Source organism: Triticum aestivum, chromosome 6A (assembly GCF_018294505.1).
Source record: "Triticum aestivum cultivar Chinese Spring chromosome 6A, IWGSC CS RefSeq v2.1, whole genome shotgun sequence".
Classification (NCBI taxonomy): Eukaryota; Viridiplantae; Streptophyta; class Magnoliopsida; order Poales; family Poaceae; genus Triticum; species Triticum aestivum.
Genome location: NC_057809.1, coordinates 526,655,671 through 526,675,998, shown reverse-complemented (window position 1 = coordinate 526,675,998; position 20,328 = coordinate 526,655,671). Strand labels below are relative to the sequence as shown.

The following is a 20,328-nucleotide window of genomic DNA, read 5'->3' as shown; positions in this document are numbered from 1 at the left end:
TGCCAGCTATCCCGTGGATGCTATCACGGAGTCTCAAAATTGCCACCTTATGACGCAATGGATGAATTTGAAGGTCAAGGCGGCTGTTGGCTCTGTTTATCCTACTGAACCCGGCGCAACTTTTCACTGCCGGACGATTCCAGAAGGATATGCTAGGGTGATGGTGGATGAAATAACGGAGGGATTTTAGGACCTCCAGCTTGACCACCCTACCGGTGAAGGGGAGACTAGGCTGGGGTCTGCTCTGAAGACTCCATGCCTATGGCGGAAGGAGCTCATCAACCTTCCGAACTGGACGCCTCCGCCTTCTCCTCCTTCGGCAAGTCAGGGCACTCCACCTCCTTCACCGCCTCCTCCTCCGGCGAGTCAGGGCACTCCGCCTCCTCCACCGCCTCCTCCTCCGGCGAGTGACGATCAGGGCACTCGACCGGCTCCTTCTCCAGCGCGTGGCGGCACTCCGCCTCCTTCTCCGCCTGCGCTGATGCGCCCGAGCAGCCAGCCTCCTCCTTCTCTGCCTCGTCAGCAAGGGCGAAAGAGACCTGCCGCCGCTCCAGCTGCTCCGGCGCGTCGTAGTCCTTCTCCTCCGCCTCATAAGCAAGTAAAGAAGACAACCGCCCCGTCTGCTCGGCCGACATCTAGCAGTACAGCCAGAGGCGGGAGGACATACAGATTCGGTCCTCCTCTGAAGACTCCAGAGAAGTTACCATACAAGAGGACCCTGAAGGAGAACGCCGAGATCGCACGAACCAAAGTGGATGACTGGTTTCAAGGGTTGAAAGCAAAGAGACATCCACTTCCGAAGGAGAAGGTAGATCCGGTGAAAGTGAAGCGCAGTCTGGCTGCCCTGACAAAACCACCCAAGTCTCCGCCGAAAAGAAACTATGAGCGCATTATTGGAAAGGAATTTGCTGAAGCGGAGCGGTCGGGAAGTACTATCAGTGATCAAAGGCTGAAAGAACGACGAGCTGGAAAACAAATTGCCCAGCTCGGCGAACAAGCGAAGCAATCGTGCCCCCCGCTCAAGGTGCCTAGCGACAACGTCGCTAGTGATCCGAGGATGGTGCCCGGTTATAGCAATCTTGCCGATTACTTGCCCGACGATGTATATTATGAACCCCTGGAGGTGCAGATACAAAGATACGAGTACGGGAAGCCTCTCGTCAACGATGAAAGATCTCTATCAACGATGATGCGAAGATTGCATGATTGGTACTTGAAAATCTGCAAAGACTCTGGGGGGAGGATTACTTTGTATGTGAAAGTTAAAAAGGAGCATTACCTCGTTGGAATTGATCTGTTGACTGTTCCATTTGAGGAGTTCTTTTAGTTTTTCAATCAATTGGCCCTCGATAAAACAACGGTCGCCTGCTACTGTCTGTAAGTAGTACTACTTCTGTCATTAAGTCTCTCTATATAGCTCAGCTCTTTCATTGCATGTATTTATAATCATCCTCACTATATTATGCAGATTGAAGATCGCCGAATTGAAGAAAAGACAAGTCGGTGATATTGGGTTCATTAACACATATCTCATAGATGCAACTCAGGTTAAATTTCATGCCGCAGCTACCGAGGCCAACTTGCTACGATCGTTGGTAATAAATGAAAACAAAGATATAATACTCTTTCCTTACAACTTCAAGTGAGTGTTACTGTCTTGTGCGTATTCGGTTTCCCTTATATATTAGTCAAGGTTATAGTAATGTAATTGATGAGTTATGCATGCGTGTGCAGTTTCCACTATATTCTCCTAGAGATTAAGCTTGAGCAGGGACTAGTAACCGTCTTAAACTCAAGACGAAAAGATCCCCGGGACTATGCAGACATGACTCAAATACTCGAGAAGTAAGTTAAATCGATCATTATCCACCATATCAGCAACTTTGTTCATTTCCTGATATATCAAGTAATTGTTTTCTTTGTCCGTCAGGGTTTGGAGAAAATTCACCAGAAAAGCTCCGGGACTGCCGAAGGAGCTGCAATTTAGACACCCGAAAGTAAGTACTATAGTAGCATGTTCCGCGCATCTACTAGTGATTCAAGTGCTAGTTTCATCAATACCATTTGGCATTCTTGCTTATCAGTTTGATTGACCTCTATTTCTTGTAAAGTGGTTGTGGCAGAAACAAGGGAATGATTTCTATGGATACTACGTTTGCGAGTCCATCCGCCACACGACCTGTGAGCGGGGCTACACTGACGAACAATATGAAGTACGTAAATAACAACATTCACAATTTTATTTTATTACCATCATTTGTGTTGAGTTTCATTCATTCATATATATATATATATATATATATATATATATATATATATATATATATATATATGTATTGACCCCCTTCTTCAAATTAGATGTTTCGGAAGCGGGATGAACTCCTAGCACCAGCTCGCATGCGAGCAATTCAAGAGGAATTGGCGGCATTCTTTCTTGACCACGTGATCGCTGAAGACGGAGAATACTATGTGGACCCTAAGTCCGTATGATTATATTTGTAAGAGATAATTATTGTATATATGTAGCCGGTAGTGTCGGATAGATATACGAGAACTTGTTGTTCGACCAATCTCTCGGAGAAGGAGAGGTGGTCGATATCACTTCTCTCTGTATGCATATATGTTCATGACGATCTTCTGTTTCCTTCGTTTGCTTACTAGCTAGCTAGCGTGTCTAGTCCTCTCTATACGTATGTATAGTACGTAGCGTCGACCAAGCACGGACATAAGAGAGGACACTTCTCTCTATTAATTATAGCTAGCTAACACAATATATGAAACACCTAAATTAACCCCCCAAAAACCCCAAACCCCCCTCCCCCTTTCAAAAAAACAAAAATCCCAGCCACAGAAATGCTGACGCGTGGATGCCTATTGGTCCCGGTTGGTGCCACCAACCGGGACCAAAGGGTCTCCTGCCTGGGCTCCGCGCACAGGCCACGTGGAAGCCCTTGATTGAACCGGGACAGATGGGACAGGGCATTAGTACCGACCCTTTAGTCCCGGTTCCAGAACCGGGACAAAAGGCCCTTACGAACCGGGACAACAGGCCCTTTTTCTATCAGTGACAACATCCGGACTGTGCGATCCAGATGCATGCAGACAGTTTTAGGGTCAGCGTTTGGGTATGCCCTAATGAAAGTAATTTTCATGGTCCTATAGTGATAGTATTTATACATCGATAGTACCGAGAAGTTTGATTCCATCTAGGAGGTTCTCTATTTCAAGTTTCAAAAAATGGGAGGTTCTCTATTTCCTTAGCGGATTAAGAGGATTAAAATATAACTTTCAATCTTGCTAAGTTACAGACGTATGATCATTACCCTTCAACCGGGTTATTCTATTCCACTTCTTGATAGAGAAAAAAACTAAAGGAGAATACTTAATAATACGGCGAAACATTTATACAAAACACCTATCCCGAGCACATGCAAGGGAACCGTAGACAGGCAAGTGAAATCCAATCCACGAAATAATTTGATCAATGGACGGCACCGTTGTGGGAAAGGTCGTAATTCCAGAGGAATCATTACCGCAAGGCGTAGAGGGGGAAGTCGAAGTCTCAGTCGACGCTATATCTGAGAGATCTTACATTGAGATCCGTGCAAAAAAATCAGTTTTTTTCTCTCTTATATATTATGTCACTTAACTAAGACTTGATTAAATCTCAGTCGACTGAAACCTAGCCACACCCTAAAATTTTGGGCAGTTAAAATAGAGATTTTTTATGTACAATATGCCATGTCCAAAAGGTCGTATATATAGTTATATGCAAGAAAGTATATATATATTACATATGGTAGGAGCATGCATTCCGAAAAATAAACATATAGTAATATACAAGCAAGTCAATTACATGCCAACACCAATCGGTGTGACAAGTAGAATGATCAAGCGTTTGCTTCTTCCGTTGATAACTTGGTGTATGCAGTATCCCCCAGCTGGCTGTCGATGTTCTCCCTGCGCTCGTAGTAGAACGCGGTCATGGCGCAGACGGCGAACAACTGCACGAGTGCCATCAGAACGGCGTACACAAAACCTAAGAGCAACCCAACAGCCACGCTATTACCCGCGCAAGTCCTCGCGAGCGTGTGCACCGGCGAAAGGACGCTGGCCAGGGCACAGGTAACGGCGACGTACAGCACGACCTGCCACTTCTTCCCCTTCGCCAGCCTACACGCCCTGCCTAAGGCGGCTGCGCCGTGGCAGCCGGGCTCGGCCACCGCCACGACGACGCTGAAAGAGCAGACGAAGGAGAAGTACACGAAGGAGATGGCCGCGGAGAGGACTAGCAGCGACGCCAGGATGAGCAACACGAAGTACTGCTTCGCCATGAGAACAACGAGAAGCGCCCCCATCAACGCCAGAAACACGACGTAGACGATCTCCAGGATGTAGACGAAGGCGAGCGTGAGCAGGGGGGCCTTCAGCTGCGCCTTAGCTTTCCCGAGGAGCTCGCTGAAGGTAGCACGCTGCTCGCCGGAGTACGTCAAGACGGTGGCGAAGAGGAGGAGGATCCGGACGGCGGAGCTGACGACGACCGCGAACAGCAGGTACCCCGCGCTTACGAGCAGGAGCTCCTTGGTGTCATCCTGGATCTCCTGTACGAGCTTGGCGTACTCCAGGCTGCCGGGGTCGGTGCCGTTTAGCGCCTTGACGTCGAGCTGGATCTCGTCGGCGAGGGGCTGGACGGCCAGGTCGCTGCCGAGGAGGAGCAGCGTGGTGGAGGCGACGATGATGGCGCCGACCGCTATGAAGAGCTTCCGGTTGCGGGTCGGGAGGAGGAGGCCTTCCTTTAGGAAGTTGAAGAACGAAGGTGCCGTGCTTTGACTGGTCGCCATGGCTATGGGTTGTGTAAGCTAGCTTCAAATGACCTCGATGATGCTGAGAGAAGAGAGACGCGCAGATATATAGTACGCATAGCAATGATCGAGGGCCAGCAACTGGGTATGGGTAAGGCAGGATATTGGATAACGCGTGGCGACTAGCGACTAATGAGTAATGAATGAACATAGTTTATGGGGAGACTTCGATAATTTGGTGCTGTGACAGAGTCAAAATAGCCACGAAGGTGGGTATTCTGACCGTTTAACGCGGTGTGACTACTTTAAAAAACGGTGTATAAGAGCATTGTGATGAATAATGTTCTGCCGAATTTACGGTATAAGGTCTTACAAAAGGGTTTGTTTAGGACATATCTAGATGTGATATAATTATGTCACATCTAACTTAATGTCCACTATGTTTGGTCTGTTTTTTTGTCCCAGCTTTTCTTTTTTGTTCCTTGTTGCTATGTTACTTGTGGGAGATTAGATGCATGTGATATTCTTAGAAAGAGAGAAGTGCATATTTCAACCCCAAACTCTTGCCCTAGTCTAGTTTACAACCCCAAACTTCAATGCCGTCTAAATTACAACCCCCAACTCTCAAAATCGGCTAGGATTCAACCCTCTCCTCTCTGTTGACCGTTTTTGACCAGTCAACAGGTCCAGTCAGCATGCCACGTCAGCAAAAAAATTTAAATCTGTAAAATCGAAAAAAATCCAGGAAAAGAAATAAAAAAATCAAATTTGCAGGAAAAAATCAGGGAAAAATAAAAAAACGAATTTCCGAAAACAAAATTATCAATATTTCCATGAAAAACCAAAAAATACTTAAAATAAAAAAACTCCAGGGAAAAATTTCAAATTCCCAAGAAAAATACTTAAAAATGTAAAATAAAAAAGTTCAAATTTCTAGAAAAAGTAATTTCAAAGAAAAGTTATTATTTTTATTTTTTCCTGAAAATTACAGGAAAAGATCTCGAATTTTTTTCGCAAACTTTTTCCCCAGGAAATTTTATTTCGGATTTTTTTCTCGATCTTACAGATTTTTAATTATATTTTCTTGAAATTTTGAATTTTTTTCTGAGGTGGCATGCTGATTGGACCCGATGACTGGTCAAAACTGGTCAAAACCAGTCAACAAGGAGGGGAGGGTTGAATCCTGACCGGTTTTGAGAGTTGAGGGTTGTAATTTAGATGGTATTGAAGTTCAGGGTTGTAAATTAGATTAGGGCAAAAGTTCGGGGTTGAAAATGCACGTCTCTCCCTTAGAAAACATCTAGACGCGTATTAGACAAACTGTTTACAAAAATGCTACACACAGACTAAATCGGCGGAACTTTACGGATTAGCTTGTCGAGTTTTCATTGGGCTAAAAGGAACCTACTCCTAATTAACCGGACCCGCTAGTGATATAGCAGAGTATATGAGGGCAAAACGTGTCATGGCCCGCCCTACCCGAGATAAAATAAATTTACTTATCCTCAGTCCACTCCCAGAGAAGTATGCATCTGATATTTTTATTCTTGTTATTAGCCGGCCTGAATGTACAAGTCTTTATTGTTGTTCGCAGCCTGAATGTGCAGCCTAGTCTACGAGCAGACTAAACCAGCATGCCTCACATCTAGTAGTAGCAATGCATCATCTCAAATTGACAATAGCAGAAATTTTAAACGTACGAACCAATTTCCTACGGGCTAATCCCCACTAAACTCAAAGTAAACCACCCGGTTCTAAGTAACACCCCCAACCCCTCCGCCCAAGACTTAGCTTGGTCTTGGCTCGCCATGTAATGACAATGACCGTGACATATTTGCGGAGGCCACCCAAGTTACCCTGGGAGATGAAAACAAGGCTAGATTTTGGGATTATCCTTGGCTACAGGGCGTTAGAGCATCTCTAGCCGTTTGCCCTTAAGGGCGTTAAAAAAGAGCGGTCTGGGGGTGAACCGGCGTTAGTTCGGCCTCTGGAGGCGACCTAGCTCCCAGTCACGCCCCCAGGCGCCGCCCCCAGGACGCGAAAAATTCGAACTTGGTTGTTCCCGCTCACAAAAGGCACCACAAGTCGGGCGATCGCAAGCCATAGTTCGGCGTACAAAAAAATAGAGCGGCAGAAGTTCGCGTGCGCATCACTCGGCGGGTTCTACCCCAGGCGTCGGCGGAGTTGGCGTGCGCGGGCTTGGCGGTGTCGAAGCAGCCTCTGCGCTGGGCGGCGTCGGCGCAGCTTCGGTGGTGCTGGGCATCGTGGAGGCGTCGTCACGCGGGCTTGGCGGCGGCGGCGGCGGCGGCGTGTGCGTCGGCGTCGGCGGCCTTGTCGAGGGAAGCTGGTTCAGGATGAGGCCACGCTCCGCCAAGTACCACGCCTTGACCGCCTCGTCGGTGCTCTGAAGTATGTCCGCCCCGCCCAGCAGGAAAGCCAGGTCGGTGTTTCTCTTCTTCGCGGCGACGTTCGTCCGGAGCAGGTCGATCTTGACGGCGCTGCTCGACATCAACGCCGACCACCGCGCCTTGGTCTTCTCTTCACGAAGGACGGCCCGAGCCTGCGCGTCGGCGAGGCAGTGCTCGATGGACTCCTGCACTCGAGCGGTGGCCGCGTCGGCGTATTTTCTCTTCTTGGCAACTTTGTTGTCGTCCGGCCGCCCTTCCGATGCGCCAGGAGTCGGCGCGTCCGGCTTGTAGGTCTCCTTGGCCTTGTCGAGGGTGCGCCGGACTTCCGCCCACTTCTCGCATTTGTCAATGCGCTTATAGACGTGGAGGTACTTGAATTCGGCGTCGATGTTGCTCTGCCGGTACAGGGTGAACATGCGCAGCAACTGCGGGACAAACAGTTGGCGCGCATACACGGCGAAGAGAGGCGGGAGGCCGGCGTGGCATACCTGATCCTCGACGCTGGCGTCGCTCTCCGGGCGAGCTGCGACCTCCTCGACGACCCCATGCCATTTTGTTGCACGTCCCCTGGATACGCCCCCAATGGTTCGCCATCGCCTTGGAGCCGCGCTGCATGTAGACGCCTTTGAAGTAGGGGTCGACAAGCTTGCGCTCGTCGAACTCGGCCTTGATGTGGTCCCAGTACGTGTCGATGCTCTGGTTCGTGCCGGTCGTCGGGTCGAGGCAGACGACTTTCCATGCTTCGGCGAGGAATTCCTCCTCCTTGGACGCCCACTTGATGCGCGGCTCGCCTGTCCTGGCCGCCCGCTTCTTCTTAGGCCCCTTCGCCGTCGCAGGCGTCAGCTCCTCCTCCTCCTCCTCGTCCTCCTCCTCCTGCTCGTCCTCGCCGTAGACGTAGCTGAGCTCGCCGTCCATGCCGCCGCTGAGATCCACCACCTCGTCCTGGGTGGCGAACCCGGGAGATGCGGCGGCCCCGGCCGAACCAGTCGCGATGATGTCATCCATGTCGGACTCGGTCTCGTCGGTGTCGCCCAGGTGCGAGAAGGGCAGCGGGCCACGGCGTAGCGGGGGCGTCGGGGAGGAAGCGTAGGCGGGCGGCGAGTAGTTGTATGGAGGGTACTGCACGCCGGCGAAGGCGGGTGAGGGCGTGCGCTGGACCGGGTATCCATGGGGAAGGTGACGTTTGGGTTGAACCCACCGTGCGCGTCACCGTCGGCGTAGCCCGGCGAGGGCAATGCCCATGGTTGCGGAGAGCCGATGCCTTGCTGACCCCAGGGCGCGTACTGGGCGTGGCTTCCGGAAGGATTCATCATCCCCACACAAGCCGCCTCGGCCTCGATTTGGTCTGCCGAGGCAGCCGCAGCCGTGCGCGCCGCGTTGTCGCGGGCCTTCTTGGCGATGGCCCTGTTCCGCCGGTCGGCGGTGACAGCCTCCCGCCGCTGAATTTCCGCCCTCCACTCGGCGTTTGACATGCCCGGTGGCTTGGTCGGCGGCGCCCTCGGCTTCCTCTGCTTCGGCTGGGCGACGGAGGCGGTCGCGGTTGCCGCCGCGCGGGGGGTGGGGGGCGACGTACTTCTTCGGTGGCATGGCGTCCGGCTGGGAGGGAGGTGAGCGGGAGGGAGTTTGGCGGGAGGAAGGAAGAGTACGGGAGGGAAGTGGGGAAAACGCGGGAAGAAATGGCAGGAAGAGGCGCTCGCCTCGCTGACAGGGCGGACCCACGCGCCCTTTTCGCTTGTGCCGGCGCCCCAGGGGCCCCCAGAAAGACGGGTTCGGCCTGGGTCCGCCGGCACCAGTTTCGCCCCGAGCCGGCGAAAAACGGGTTTCTGGGGGCGCGACTGGGCCGTTTTTTCGACGCCGGCGCGGCAAAATCGTCTGGGGAGGGCCTGTTGAGGGCGCGGTTGGAGATGCTCTTAGGCCGAGAGGCGTCTCCCTCAATCTCTTGGAGCTCTTCCGCAAGACTGGGCTATTTAGTTCCCAGCTACATCTTACCACACTTTGCCACACCTAACTTTAGGCAAATTTGATCAAGTTAGTTAGGTGTTTGGTTCTAGCCACACCTAAGGCAAGATTTTTTTTATGAGCAGTGAACCCCACGCGTCATAGACATAAAAAGTGTGGTAAGATTCCCTTTGACAAGCCAAAATATGGCTAACAATTTAAGCAATTCAACTAAGACAAGTATGGCAAAAATCATGTGACAATACATGGCAAATATAATCACAATCCAAACAGCCCCTTCGAACTGCACGGCTAGCATGCCTACGTTGGATAACTCATGGGTCCACCAGATTGACACTCACCGTGGTTTGTCAATAGAGCACATCCACGGGTTTGTTGCCCTTAGGGAAAATCTTACTCATATTGATCACCTCACCTAAGGAGTCCTGAACACCATTATCTGGAAATTCATTGTCAATGGGGAGTACTCGACGACCTCGGCATACAAGGTGCAATTTGTTGGGCTGACCTCCATGGCCATGGTTTTCACAGTGTGGAGTGCCTAAGCTCCCCCACCCCCAGGTGCAATTTCTTTGCCTGGCTTATCATCCAGGATAGAGTATGGGCGCGCGGTCGATAGGTTGCTTCGTCACGAATTGCCAAACCATCGGTTGTGCCCATTATGTAAGCAATTCCAGGAGTCTGTGGTGCACCTCATTTGTCACTACAGATAAACGTGACATATTTGGTCGGATGTCACTATCTGGTTTGGGCTCTATCAGATCATGACTTTAAATTAGCTCCTAGTGACCTCGGTGAAGGACTAGCCGGTCGACATTCTCCTCCTCGACAATGCTTGTTAGGTGAGAAGTTTGAAAAGAACGGAATGTTAGTCTTACGCAACCTCAGTGCCCCGGCGATGGTGATTATCTCGAAGATCAAAGAGGAGGATAGGCTATGTGCCTGGCTGGGCCTGCACACTTGAGTACTGTAATGCCACAAGAGTAATTGCTCTGTTTTCCTACTTGACGGATTTTGTCTAAATGTTCTTTCTTAATCAATGAAAATGACAAGTCTCTTGCCTTGTTAAAAAAACAAGCAAACCCTCTGATAAGGGTTCTCTGAATAATCGTCAAACAAAATAATAACCCATACTACAACATTATATTCTTTTACTCTGCCTCTGTACCAGCAATGCTCTTCTTCAAGGACTCCACGTCGTCGGCCAGCTCTTTCCTGCGTTCCTGCAATAGTATTTTGTCCAAGATCATGTTAGGGCCTCTTTGATTCATAGGATTGCAAAAATACAAGAATAGTAAAAACGTAGGATTGGAATGGCATGACCATTGGATCCCTATAGGATTTGAGTTTGTTTGATTGTGTCATGGGAAAAACAAAGGATTTCTTTCAAGAGGTTGGAGTGGATGTTAGAATTCCTGTGAAATGTAGTACAAATGAATCCTTAGGAAAAATTCCTATAGGATTCAATCCTACGAATCAAACGACCAACGTAGGAAAAATTCCTAAGGATTCTAATCCTTCAAAGATCCTATGAAAATCCTTTGAATCAAAGAGACCCTTAATGAATTACAAGTTTCTTGCAATCGAATTAGCTCTACCACCAGATACTACCAACTAGGCGAGCCCGTAACTGATCGCGCACCTTGAAGAGGAGGTAGCGGTACACGAACCATCCGCTGTAGCCGAGCCCAACAAGCTCCATGATCTTGGGAAGCTGCACGCAGAAATTATTCAACGTGTTATCGGTGCTCAAGTCTGATGAGTGGACACACGACATGATCGGTCGATCCAAGACGGTGGTCATGGTCATGTACTCATGTATGAGCGTACGCACCAGAGGCAGAGAGTTGATGGCGCCGACGATGACCGAGGAGAACCATACGGCGACGATGGCGCCGCCGGCGTACGTCAGCACGGTGGACTTGTTCTCGACCGCGTCCCACTGCGACAAAGCAAACAACACGTACGCACCGTTGCTCAAGCCGATCAGCTCGCCGTTCTACGTACTCCCCAAATACGTATTAGCGCCTCCTGTTCTGAGAGTACCTTGGCTTTCAGGTCGTCGACGAGCTCGTCGCCGCTCGCGGCAGAGGTGTCACCGGAGGAGGCCTTCGCCCGGAGCAGAGAGAGCCGCGGCGCATCTGGTTAACACATCGTACTAATTGTTAAGGCGTCTACGTATCTGAGGTGACAAGATGAACGCAGTATAGGTACCGTCCGCACCTTGGAGGCGACGAGGGGAGAAGTGACGCCGTGGGAGAAGAAAGGTTGGCGGCGCGCCGGCGGGGAGGCGTGCTCCTGCTACACCCAGAAGCGCCGTAGAGCACGCCGTTGCGGCCATGTTCTCACCTGCAAGCTCTTCTCTGGCTCTGGCCTACGCTGACACCCTCCTAGTCCTGCGCGTCCCTGGGCCTCTCTTTCTCCTTGTGTCCCGGGCGGAATTTGATTTGATGCTTTTGCGCGGTGATCGGCCACATGGCAGGATGGTGGGCTCTGATTGGCCGGCTGCCTATCTTAGAAATCTGTGGCTGGCCCCCAGCGTTTGGTTGGCTGTCCTAGGTACAGAGGTCTCAGCTCACAGCTCCGTACTCCATACCAGACCACATTGTCCCGTAGGAGTACATCGGTGGGCTTACCTCGTCCATGCAAGCTGCAACGGCGGCCGGCAGTCGCCGTCCGAAGCTGGCCCATGTTACTATGTACGCGTGCCTTTGCGTGGCACACGGTTCTAGCGCGGGGCCCGTCCTCCATGCTAGCTTCGCGTGCACAACAGCATTGCCGTTGCACGAAGCTTTTAGTTCGCGTCATCACAAACACACCCCGCAATAAAAGATTCATTTCATGCTTGCAGCTCCACTGACACTAGTAACATAGCGACCAGAGTCACCGGATCAATTTGCAGTTGCAGACACTCGAGACCTGCGGCCTAGGCTAGGTACTAGCATTCGTGGCCGGGGAGGTAGCAGTGGTGGATCCATGGCCGTGGGCGCGGCGAGCAGGCGGTACATCGGGCCCCTGCTGTGCATCAACCTCGTCATGCACGCGGCCGTCCTCGGCATCGCCGGCTGGTCGCTCAACAAGTTCATCGACCGCGAGACGCACCGCCGTACGTAGTACGTCCTTGCGTGCGACATGATCGATCTGGTCTGGTTAACGACGTGACGCGGTGTGCAGATCTAGGAGGCAACACGGCGACGGGGTACCTGCTCGTCTTCTCGCTCATGGCCGGGGTGGTCGGCGCCTGCTCGGTGCTCCCCGCCCTGCTCCACGTCAGGGCGCCCTGGCGCAGCGAGAGCCTCGCCGCCGCCGCCTCCACCGTGCTCGTCTCCTGGGCGCTCACCGCCCTCGCCTTCGGGTTCTCTTCTACACTCTCACCGCCAGTTTCACTCGCCATCTGCTAGTGATAGTACGTAACTCACACTGCCGTGCCATCTTTTCTTGAACATCTGCAGCCTCGCGTGCAAGCACATCACTCTAGGGAACCGAGGAAGGCGCCTGGTACGTCGTCGTCAGTCAATGCTAGTTCTACACGCACCGGTGCATCTATCCTTGTAAATTTTCTGCGTTTCCTCTCGGTGATTCTACTTCTGAACTCTGTGTTGGTCTTGCTAGCAGAGGACGTTGGAGGCGTTCATCACGATCTCGACGCTGACGCAGCTCTTCTACCTGCTTCTGCTCCACGCCGGCGCCTTGAGCGGGGTGCATGGAGTTGGACAGGCCTGCGGGAGCCACGGCGAAGCCTGCTGCCGCGAGATCCCTCGGGGAGAGCTCGCCGCGGACCATAAGACGGCGGGAGGGGTTCCGTCCCCGGATGCATGACCAAGCGTACTACCAGAAACTTGAATTGTACTGAGTGTCAACAACTGTATCGAGTGCAGTTCATCGGCCACTCGTATGGTAAGCAATTTGCCAGGCGCAGGATGACGTACTCGGATTTCTGATTATTTCCGTAGGCCCTTGGTAGAGAAATAACACTCAGGACAATAGGGATACATGTCATCTGAGACGCAGATGATGGAAATACAGACGGACTTTATCTACCACAAAGTGGTTTGATCTTATGTGTTCGAAAAATAAACACTCGATCCTCGATATAGTTTTTAGAGCGTGACGTTGGCAAATCCGGCGCCGAATGATCCATCAAACATCATGTCGGACAATCACGCTTCTCGCATCAAAACCCTTGCAAATCCATGCACGTCGGTCGATCGCACAGTTGTAATTTATCACCAATACAATGCAACAAAGCAAAATGAACCATAATTCAAGATTAAAACATGACAAAACGAAATTCAACATCCGGGCCGCGTCCGTTGTGGCAGCGGACGCTCTTTCCCCCTTGTACTCCCTGCGCAGATTGATCTCCCTCTTCCTCTTCTCAACCCAATTATTACCTTCCGTGTCCAAGAGATTTGCATCGGTAAATATTATCCTCGGGTCCTTCGTGTCTCAAGAAAGTTGTAATATCTTCTGCTTGAGCTATATTGCTTCAAAAGTCCGGGCCTTCTCGAGCTCTCATTTGGCACACGCATCTTGCTTCTTAAGGTCTATATTCTCCCTCCCAATTTGTCGGAGTAATGGGCCACGGGTAGGCCAACCTGAGCCCATAACCTTTCAAGACATTGAGGCAGGCTGCGCCCCTCAAGACCACAGGGCGAAGAGCAGCCTCCTGGGGAGTCTACGGCAAGGCGGACGACTGCCCGCTCACGGCCAAGTCCCAGGGGCGACTTCCAGAGAAGCCGGTTTTGGGGAGTCGGCCGGCGACTCCAACAACCCGTGACCTCATCGAAGGGGACGGGGCAGGGGCGTGGCTACAATGAAGCCCACTCCCCGCCCCTTACCAAGGGCAGGCATGGCTACAGCACGTCGTACTTGGGAAGATCTCCCCGCGGCGTGGCACTGTTGCCCGGCCGGCCCTGACATCAGCACCACTGTACCAGGTCCTGCGCCCACGACGGCTTGTCTGTACGGCCTGGAGGCAGCGGGGACCACCAGTCAGCAAGACCTCGGCAGACGGCGGGAGAACCGCCAGTCGGACCCGTCGGGAGTCGGCCCGGGGGAGTCGGCCGAGCCCTCCCCCGGGGCCCACGCGCCATTAATCAAGAAGAGATGGGGAGTGGCCACAGTGATCGCCCGCCAGGCGGCGGGGCTGTTGCCACGACCCCATGACCAAGCTTGTGTCATCAGGAGCACGGCTACAGTAATCAGCAGCCGACAAGACCCGCCCGCGGCGGACGCGGCCTGTCGGCTCCGTACCAGACCAGTCGGCGGGGCCCACCAGTCGGCGGGCCCCAGCAGTCAACGGAGAAGTCGGAGGTCGGAGGCACCGACGGCTGGGCCCGCGCCCAGTCGGATTACCATTGTACCCCGGGGGGTAGGCCTATATAAACCCCCCAAGGCACCCATGCAAAGGGTTGGAGGCCAGTCGTTCGATACCATACTAGATAGAAGGAGAGAGCTAGCCTTGCCCTCTCCTGCCACCAGACACCGCTCAAGGAGCAACCGTGTAAACACTTGACCATAGTGATCATGCGGAGACCCCGCAGAGCAGCAGTAGGGGTATTATCTCCCCGGAGAGCCCCGAAGCTGGGTAAGATTCGCCGGCGTACATGTCTTCACCTCATCTCGTTTCCAGGCACCGGCGACGTTCTACTCGCCCCCACCATGATAAGCCATCCGTTGGCATATGTCGCACCAAACCCCCGACACAATTTGCAACTTGTTTTTCATCCTCTCTCGCTCCCAATCCTTCCTCTCCTTTTGTGAACCCAACATGAGTTTTTACTTCTCCTCTTTCTTCTCCTTCCTTGTGGAAAAAATGAATGTCCATGTGGCGGGATATTTCTGATGTTGTGGTGTCATGCGTGGGAACCTTCCCCTTGTCCCACTTCTTTTCCATCACTTGGTGGTTCTTCATTGGCATAGTGGCTCGTCCATCCTTCCCTAAAACTTCTTACTCTTTGTCATCCAATCCAATGGATTTCGGGAGCTTGAGCGATCATTTTTCAATGAAGATTGACTTTTGGCACTCCTCTTGGCCGGATAGCGAGCAATGCCCCAAGGTCATTGCAAGAGACATCTTTATAATCTTTTTTTTTTTGAGGAGCAAGAGTAACCACGTTACTCTTAAGCCAACACATAGTCGGCAGCTAACACTGCATTCAGATCGTCCGGGATTACCGCCACCCTCTGCATGTCTTCCATCCTTCTTGCACGCACAGCGAGAGCATGGGCTAGCTTGTTTTGACATCGGCTAGCATGTATGACCTGGGATACGCTGAACCTCTGGAGTTCCTTTTTGATGTCAGAGAAAACTGAATGCCAGGGAGAACTGTTGCTGGCGCCCAGTTGAAGCTCATTACAACGAAAATGCAGTCAGTTTCAACAATGATTGGCCCCCTGTACAGAGGTGACAGGGCCTCTAGGCCAGCAAGTAAGGCCTTCGCTTCGGCTTCCTCCACTGCAGAGCAACATCCAATTCCTTTGGACAGAGAGACAACGACGAGCCCCTCATGATCCCGCGCGACAACGCCCACTTGCGATATCCCACTATCGGCTAGAAAAGCAGCATCTGAGTTCAGTTTGACAGTTCGGCCACTGGGGGACACCACTGATTTGCTGTATGGCCCTGGGAGGTCTCAAACTACAAGCTTGTCGCCCCTGATAGAAAATCCATGGGTATTCTCCTGTCCAAAGCATGCCCTGCCCGTAGCTTCTTCTGTTTGATATTTGTGTCAGTTTCCAAAATAGTGTCGCTACACTTTAGCTCCTCCTCGTACTGCTCCAAGAAATGGGCCGATCGGCTAACAGACTCCTTCCCCGCGTTGTGCGTGCAGTCATCCCTAAGAAACCAACAACGCCATAGTAGTAGCAGTATCTTAACTCTTGTCTCTGGGTTGCAAGGGATGAGGAGGTTCTGTAACCAATCCACCCCAGTGTGTCTGAACTGGGATTCACTAGGGAAGTTCCAGATTTCTCTCATCTCATGCCTCAGAGCCTTGCTTTTAGTGCATGAAACTACAGCATGAAATTCATCTTCCTCTTCAGTACCACAAATCTTACACACACTGTCCACTTCAAGAGTACGTTTCCATTTATTCTTCTTTGTGGGCAGGGTGTTCGTGGCAACTCTCCAGCCAAAGATCTTGATTTTCTCAGGAACTTTCGCTTTCCATATGATGTCCCAAATGCTTCGGTCATCGACGTCATTCGTAGAGCTCGAGGCTGGGTTTTTGGACTGATTTTGGAGGGAGACCGCTAACCTGTACGCACTTTGAACTGTGAAAACGCCGGAGTTTTCAAAGTGCCAAGCGAGGGTGTCCTCGGTTTCAGTACTAGGAAGCCTTATACTGCATATAGCCTCCGCGTCAAAGTGGTAGAACAGTTGGTGCACCTTCTCCGTGTCCCACCCAGTACCGTCAGCCCTTAGCAACTGGTTTACCCATCTGAGCCTAGACCGGCGGATGAAGCTTGCTGGTTTGAGGCCCTCTTTACGTGGGATCCAATTGTCTCTCTGAATATTTACCTTTCTCCCATTCCCGATTCTCCACACAAGACCGGCCTTGAGCAGTTCGAGTCCATACTCAATTCCACGCCAAACAGGGGAGGCTTCTGATGCAAAAACCGTGTCTATTAGCTCCCCGTGCGGGTAGTATTTTGACTTTAGAACGCGTGCGCATAAACTGTCTGGCCTCTGAATCAATCTCCATGCTTGCCTGGCGAGCAGAGCTTGGTTGAACAGCTTCATGTCTCTAAAACCAATACCCCCTCCTCTCTTTGGTCTAGTCATTTGCTCCCAAGACATCCAGTGAACTTTCCTATGGCCCTTTTCCTCGCCCCACCAAAAAACCCGGATTAGTCTTTCATACTTATCACAGAAACCTTGTGTCATCTTGAAGACCCCCATGCAATATGTGGGAAGGGCTTGCAGGACCGATTTCACTAGGACCTCCTTAGCTGCATGAGACATGAATCTTTCTGACCAGTCTGAACATCTCTTTATAAATCTTTCCATGATAGGCTGAAACAAAGAATCCTTCATGCGTCCTTCTGGCGTGGGGAGCCCTAAATACTTGCTCTCAAATGTAGAGGACGTGATCTGCAACTCCGTCATGACAACTTGTTGGGTCGCCTCTGGACATAGCTCACTGAAGAGAATTGAACACTTGCTATAACTCAGTAGTTGGCCTGAACCTTTCTGAAAATTGGCAAGTATTTGCATGATGCACTCTGCCTCCTCTTTGCACGCCTTGAAGAAGAGTAAGCTGTCGTCGGCAAACAGCAGGTTGGATATCCCAGGACTGCCTCTAGCAATCTTCAGGGGGGTGATTTTTCCTTGACAAATCTCCTTGTCCAGCAGGCATGCTAGTCCTTCAGCCACAAAAAGGAAGAGATATGGGCTCAACGGGTCACCCTGCCGAAGCCCTCTCGAGGGGATGAAAGGTTCGAGGAGCTCCTCGTTGTATTTGACTGTGTATCTCACGGATTTTACACAGCTCATCACCCAGCCAACCCATTTTTGCTCAAACCCAAGCTTCAGGAGAGACTCTTCCATAAATCCCCAATCGACTCTATCATATGCCTTTGCCAAATCCAACTTGAAAGCACAGTGCGTATTAGCTGGCTGTTTGGAATATTGGATTTTGTAGAAGCACTCGAAAGCAATCGTGGCGTTGTCTGTGATCAGGCGGCCAGGGGTAAAGGCACTCTGAGTCTCAGAAATCAGATCATCCAGAAGGGGTCTCAAGCGATTCACCATGCACTTGGAGATCACTTTATATATCACGTTGCACAGACTTATTGGTCTGTAGTCTTTCAGGTGCTCTGGATTATTCTTCTTCGGGATGAGTACGATTACCGTGTCATTAATCCCCTTCGGCATGATACCCTCCTGGAAAAATTTCAGAACCGCATTCACCACGTCCCTCTTGACAGTACTCCAATTCCTCTAGAAAAACCTTGCTGGAAAGCCGTCGGGCCCCGGAGCTTTCAAAGGGCCAATTTGGAAGAGTGCGTCGCTGATTTCCTTTTCCGTGAAATCCTTAACCAACTACGCATTCATCTCTGCAGTAACTCTTTCATTCAGGCAGTCCACTATTACCTTAGGATCGACTCCTTCTTCTTTAGTGTACAATTGTTTGAAGAAGCTTGTGGTCATTTCCTGTAACTTGTCCATTTCCTCCACCCAAACACCATCCTCATTTTTTAACTTACTGATTGTATTCTTTTTCCGTCTCCATGAGGCTTTCCGTTGGAAGAACTTTGTATTTTTATCTCATTCTCTCAGCCATAACGCTCTAGATCGTTGTCTCCACATCATCTCCTCCCGGTGCAACACCTCGTCCAAGTTCCTAGATACAACCTTAATCTCCCTGTCTCTGGCAGCCGACGCTTGTTTCTTCCACAGGCTCTCCAATTGCTTCCTAAGCGAAGCAGTCTGTTTTATAATTGAGCCGAAGTTGTTTTTTGCCCAAGTGTTTAGGGAGCGTTGCAGACCTGCAATTTTCTGTGATATGTCAGATAGGTTCACAGCTGTCCCTCTCTCCTCCCATGAGTTCAAAATTGCATCTGTCAACGACTCCATTCTTTCCCACATATACTCATATCGGAATCCCTTATGCATGGGTCTCCATTCTTTCCTCAGACCGAATCTAAGGAGCAGGGGAAGATGATCGGATCTAGATGAACAAATGTGCTCGATTGAAGCTTCAGGGAAGATAGAGCTCCATTGTTGGTCAGCAACCCCGCGATCGATTCTGGCCTTGACATTGTCCGCACCCTTTTGTTTATTATCAAAGGTCCATCTTGGACCGCTGAAACCGAGGTCGACCAACTCACAGTCGGCCAGAACATCTCTGGAACTTTCCATGTTCTTCTCGTTTCGAGGTGTTCTAGAAAGGTGTTCATGTTGCCAAGCAGTTTCATTGAAATCACCCACCATGAGCCATGGTTCGTTTGACATCGGCCTGATTCTGCGTAAGAGATCCCACATGTGATGCCTCTCACTAGCTTTTGGCTCTCCATAAACAAAGGTACCCCGCCATTGCCGGCCATGGGGATTTAGGCGTACCAACACATCGATGTAACGCGGGCCAATAGCGAGTTCTTTTATTTCAACTTGCTCATCATAGAAGAGAGCTATACCTGCACCCTTTCCCTTACCGACATGGGAGATGCAATGCTTGAGACCTAGTCTCCTACGTAGCTTATTAACATAATCCTCGCTTTTCCTAGTTTCAGAGATAAAGACCAGAGAAGGTCGGTAGGTGCGCACTAGGCACACCAACTCCTGAACTGTCCGGGGTTGCCCAAGACCCCGGCAGTTCCAGCTTATTATCGTCATGGCTCCTGGTGGGTGCCGTCCATCGCACCCACTAGTTGACCGAGAGCCCTTGGCTCAGTTGCTTCCTGTCCACCATCCTTGCCCTTGCTCCCCTGCCCTGTGCCCTTCTTTTTCTTTTTCTGGTCAGAGTCAGTACACACCTCTTCAGTGCCTGCTCTCTCTGAATCATCCTGCCCACGAGTGTCTCTCTTGCCAAGGACCGATCCAAAGTGAGGTGTGCCCTTCCCGTTGCCCTTGATGCCAGCCAAGTCCCGCATAACTCTGTCTTTTTCTTCTGCAGCTACGTCCCCACCCTTGCCCAGACTCTCAATTGGTGCAGCCTCCACATGTCCTTCCTTCTGTACTGGATTTGCAAGCAGCTTCATAGCTTCGTCCTCCTCGGAAACTTTCCCCTTGATTTCATCTTGGCTAGTAGTCTCCTGTGCACCAGTGGACAGAGCAAGGCTCGACCTATGAGCATCGGTGACAGCCGGAATGGCCGTGCCTCCATAGAGCAGGGTGGGTCCAAAGCCTGGCGGGTAGCTGGGATCCGCAGAGACCTCGGCCAAGACGCCCGCTGAACCGCCGCCGCTTCCAGCCGTGGGCAGAACCGGATCCATCACAGCGCCCTCACAGGACATCGTCGTCTTGTCTGACTTGCGTGCATACCCCTGTGGAGTGCCCTCGCCGACCCTGATGGCACTGGCAGCGGTGATGGCCGCCTGCACCCTGGGGTCAGCAAGCACATCCTCGGGGACTTCATTGTAGCGCACCATAGCAAGCTTCTTCGGGACCCTCCTGGTCTCCTCATCGCTCTCCGAGCCGAAGTTGAGGAAGC

The 20,328-nt window shown here is 51.3% G+C and overlaps 3 protein-coding genes across 3 annotated transcripts; 1 reads left to right on the top strand and 2 right to left on the bottom strand.

Annotated features, from left to right (window-relative positions):
* Nucleotides 1-3,768: 3,768 nt before the first annotated feature.
* On the bottom strand, nt 3,769-4,871 carry LOC123130915 (uncharacterized). Its single transcript, XM_044550705.1, has one exon. The coding sequence runs from the start codon at nt 4,839-4,841 to the stop codon at nt 3,891-3,893; it is 951 nt and encodes a 316-aa protein (XP_044406640.1). The 5' UTR covers nt 4,842-4,871; the 3' UTR covers nt 3,769-3,890.
* Nucleotides 4,872-10,134: 5,263 nt separating this feature from the next.
* LOC123128288 (protein CURVATURE THYLAKOID 1A, chloroplastic) lies at nt 10,135-11,638 on the bottom strand. Its single transcript, XM_044548257.1, has 5 exons — nt 11,393-11,638; nt 11,216-11,310; nt 11,004-11,111; nt 10,812-10,883; nt 10,135-10,392 (listed from the first exon to the last, which is right to left on the bottom strand). Exons 1-5 carry the CDS (start codon nt 11,508-11,510, stop codon nt 10,321-10,323), a joined length of 465 nt encoding a protein of 154 aa, XP_044404192.1. The 5' UTR covers nt 11,511-11,638; the 3' UTR covers nt 10,135-10,320.
* Nucleotides 11,639-11,985: 347 nt separating this feature from the next.
* LOC123130914 (membrane protein PM19L) lies at nt 11,986-13,209 on the top strand. Its single transcript, XM_044550703.1, has 4 exons — nt 11,986-12,275; nt 12,344-12,524; nt 12,622-12,667; nt 12,785-13,209. The coding sequence occupies exons 1-4, from the start codon at nt 12,146-12,148 to the stop codon at nt 12,986-12,988; spliced, it is 561 nt and encodes a 186-aa protein (XP_044406638.1). The 5' UTR covers nt 11,986-12,145; the 3' UTR covers nt 12,989-13,209.
* The last annotated feature ends 7,119 nt before the right edge of the window (nt 13,210-20,328 follow it).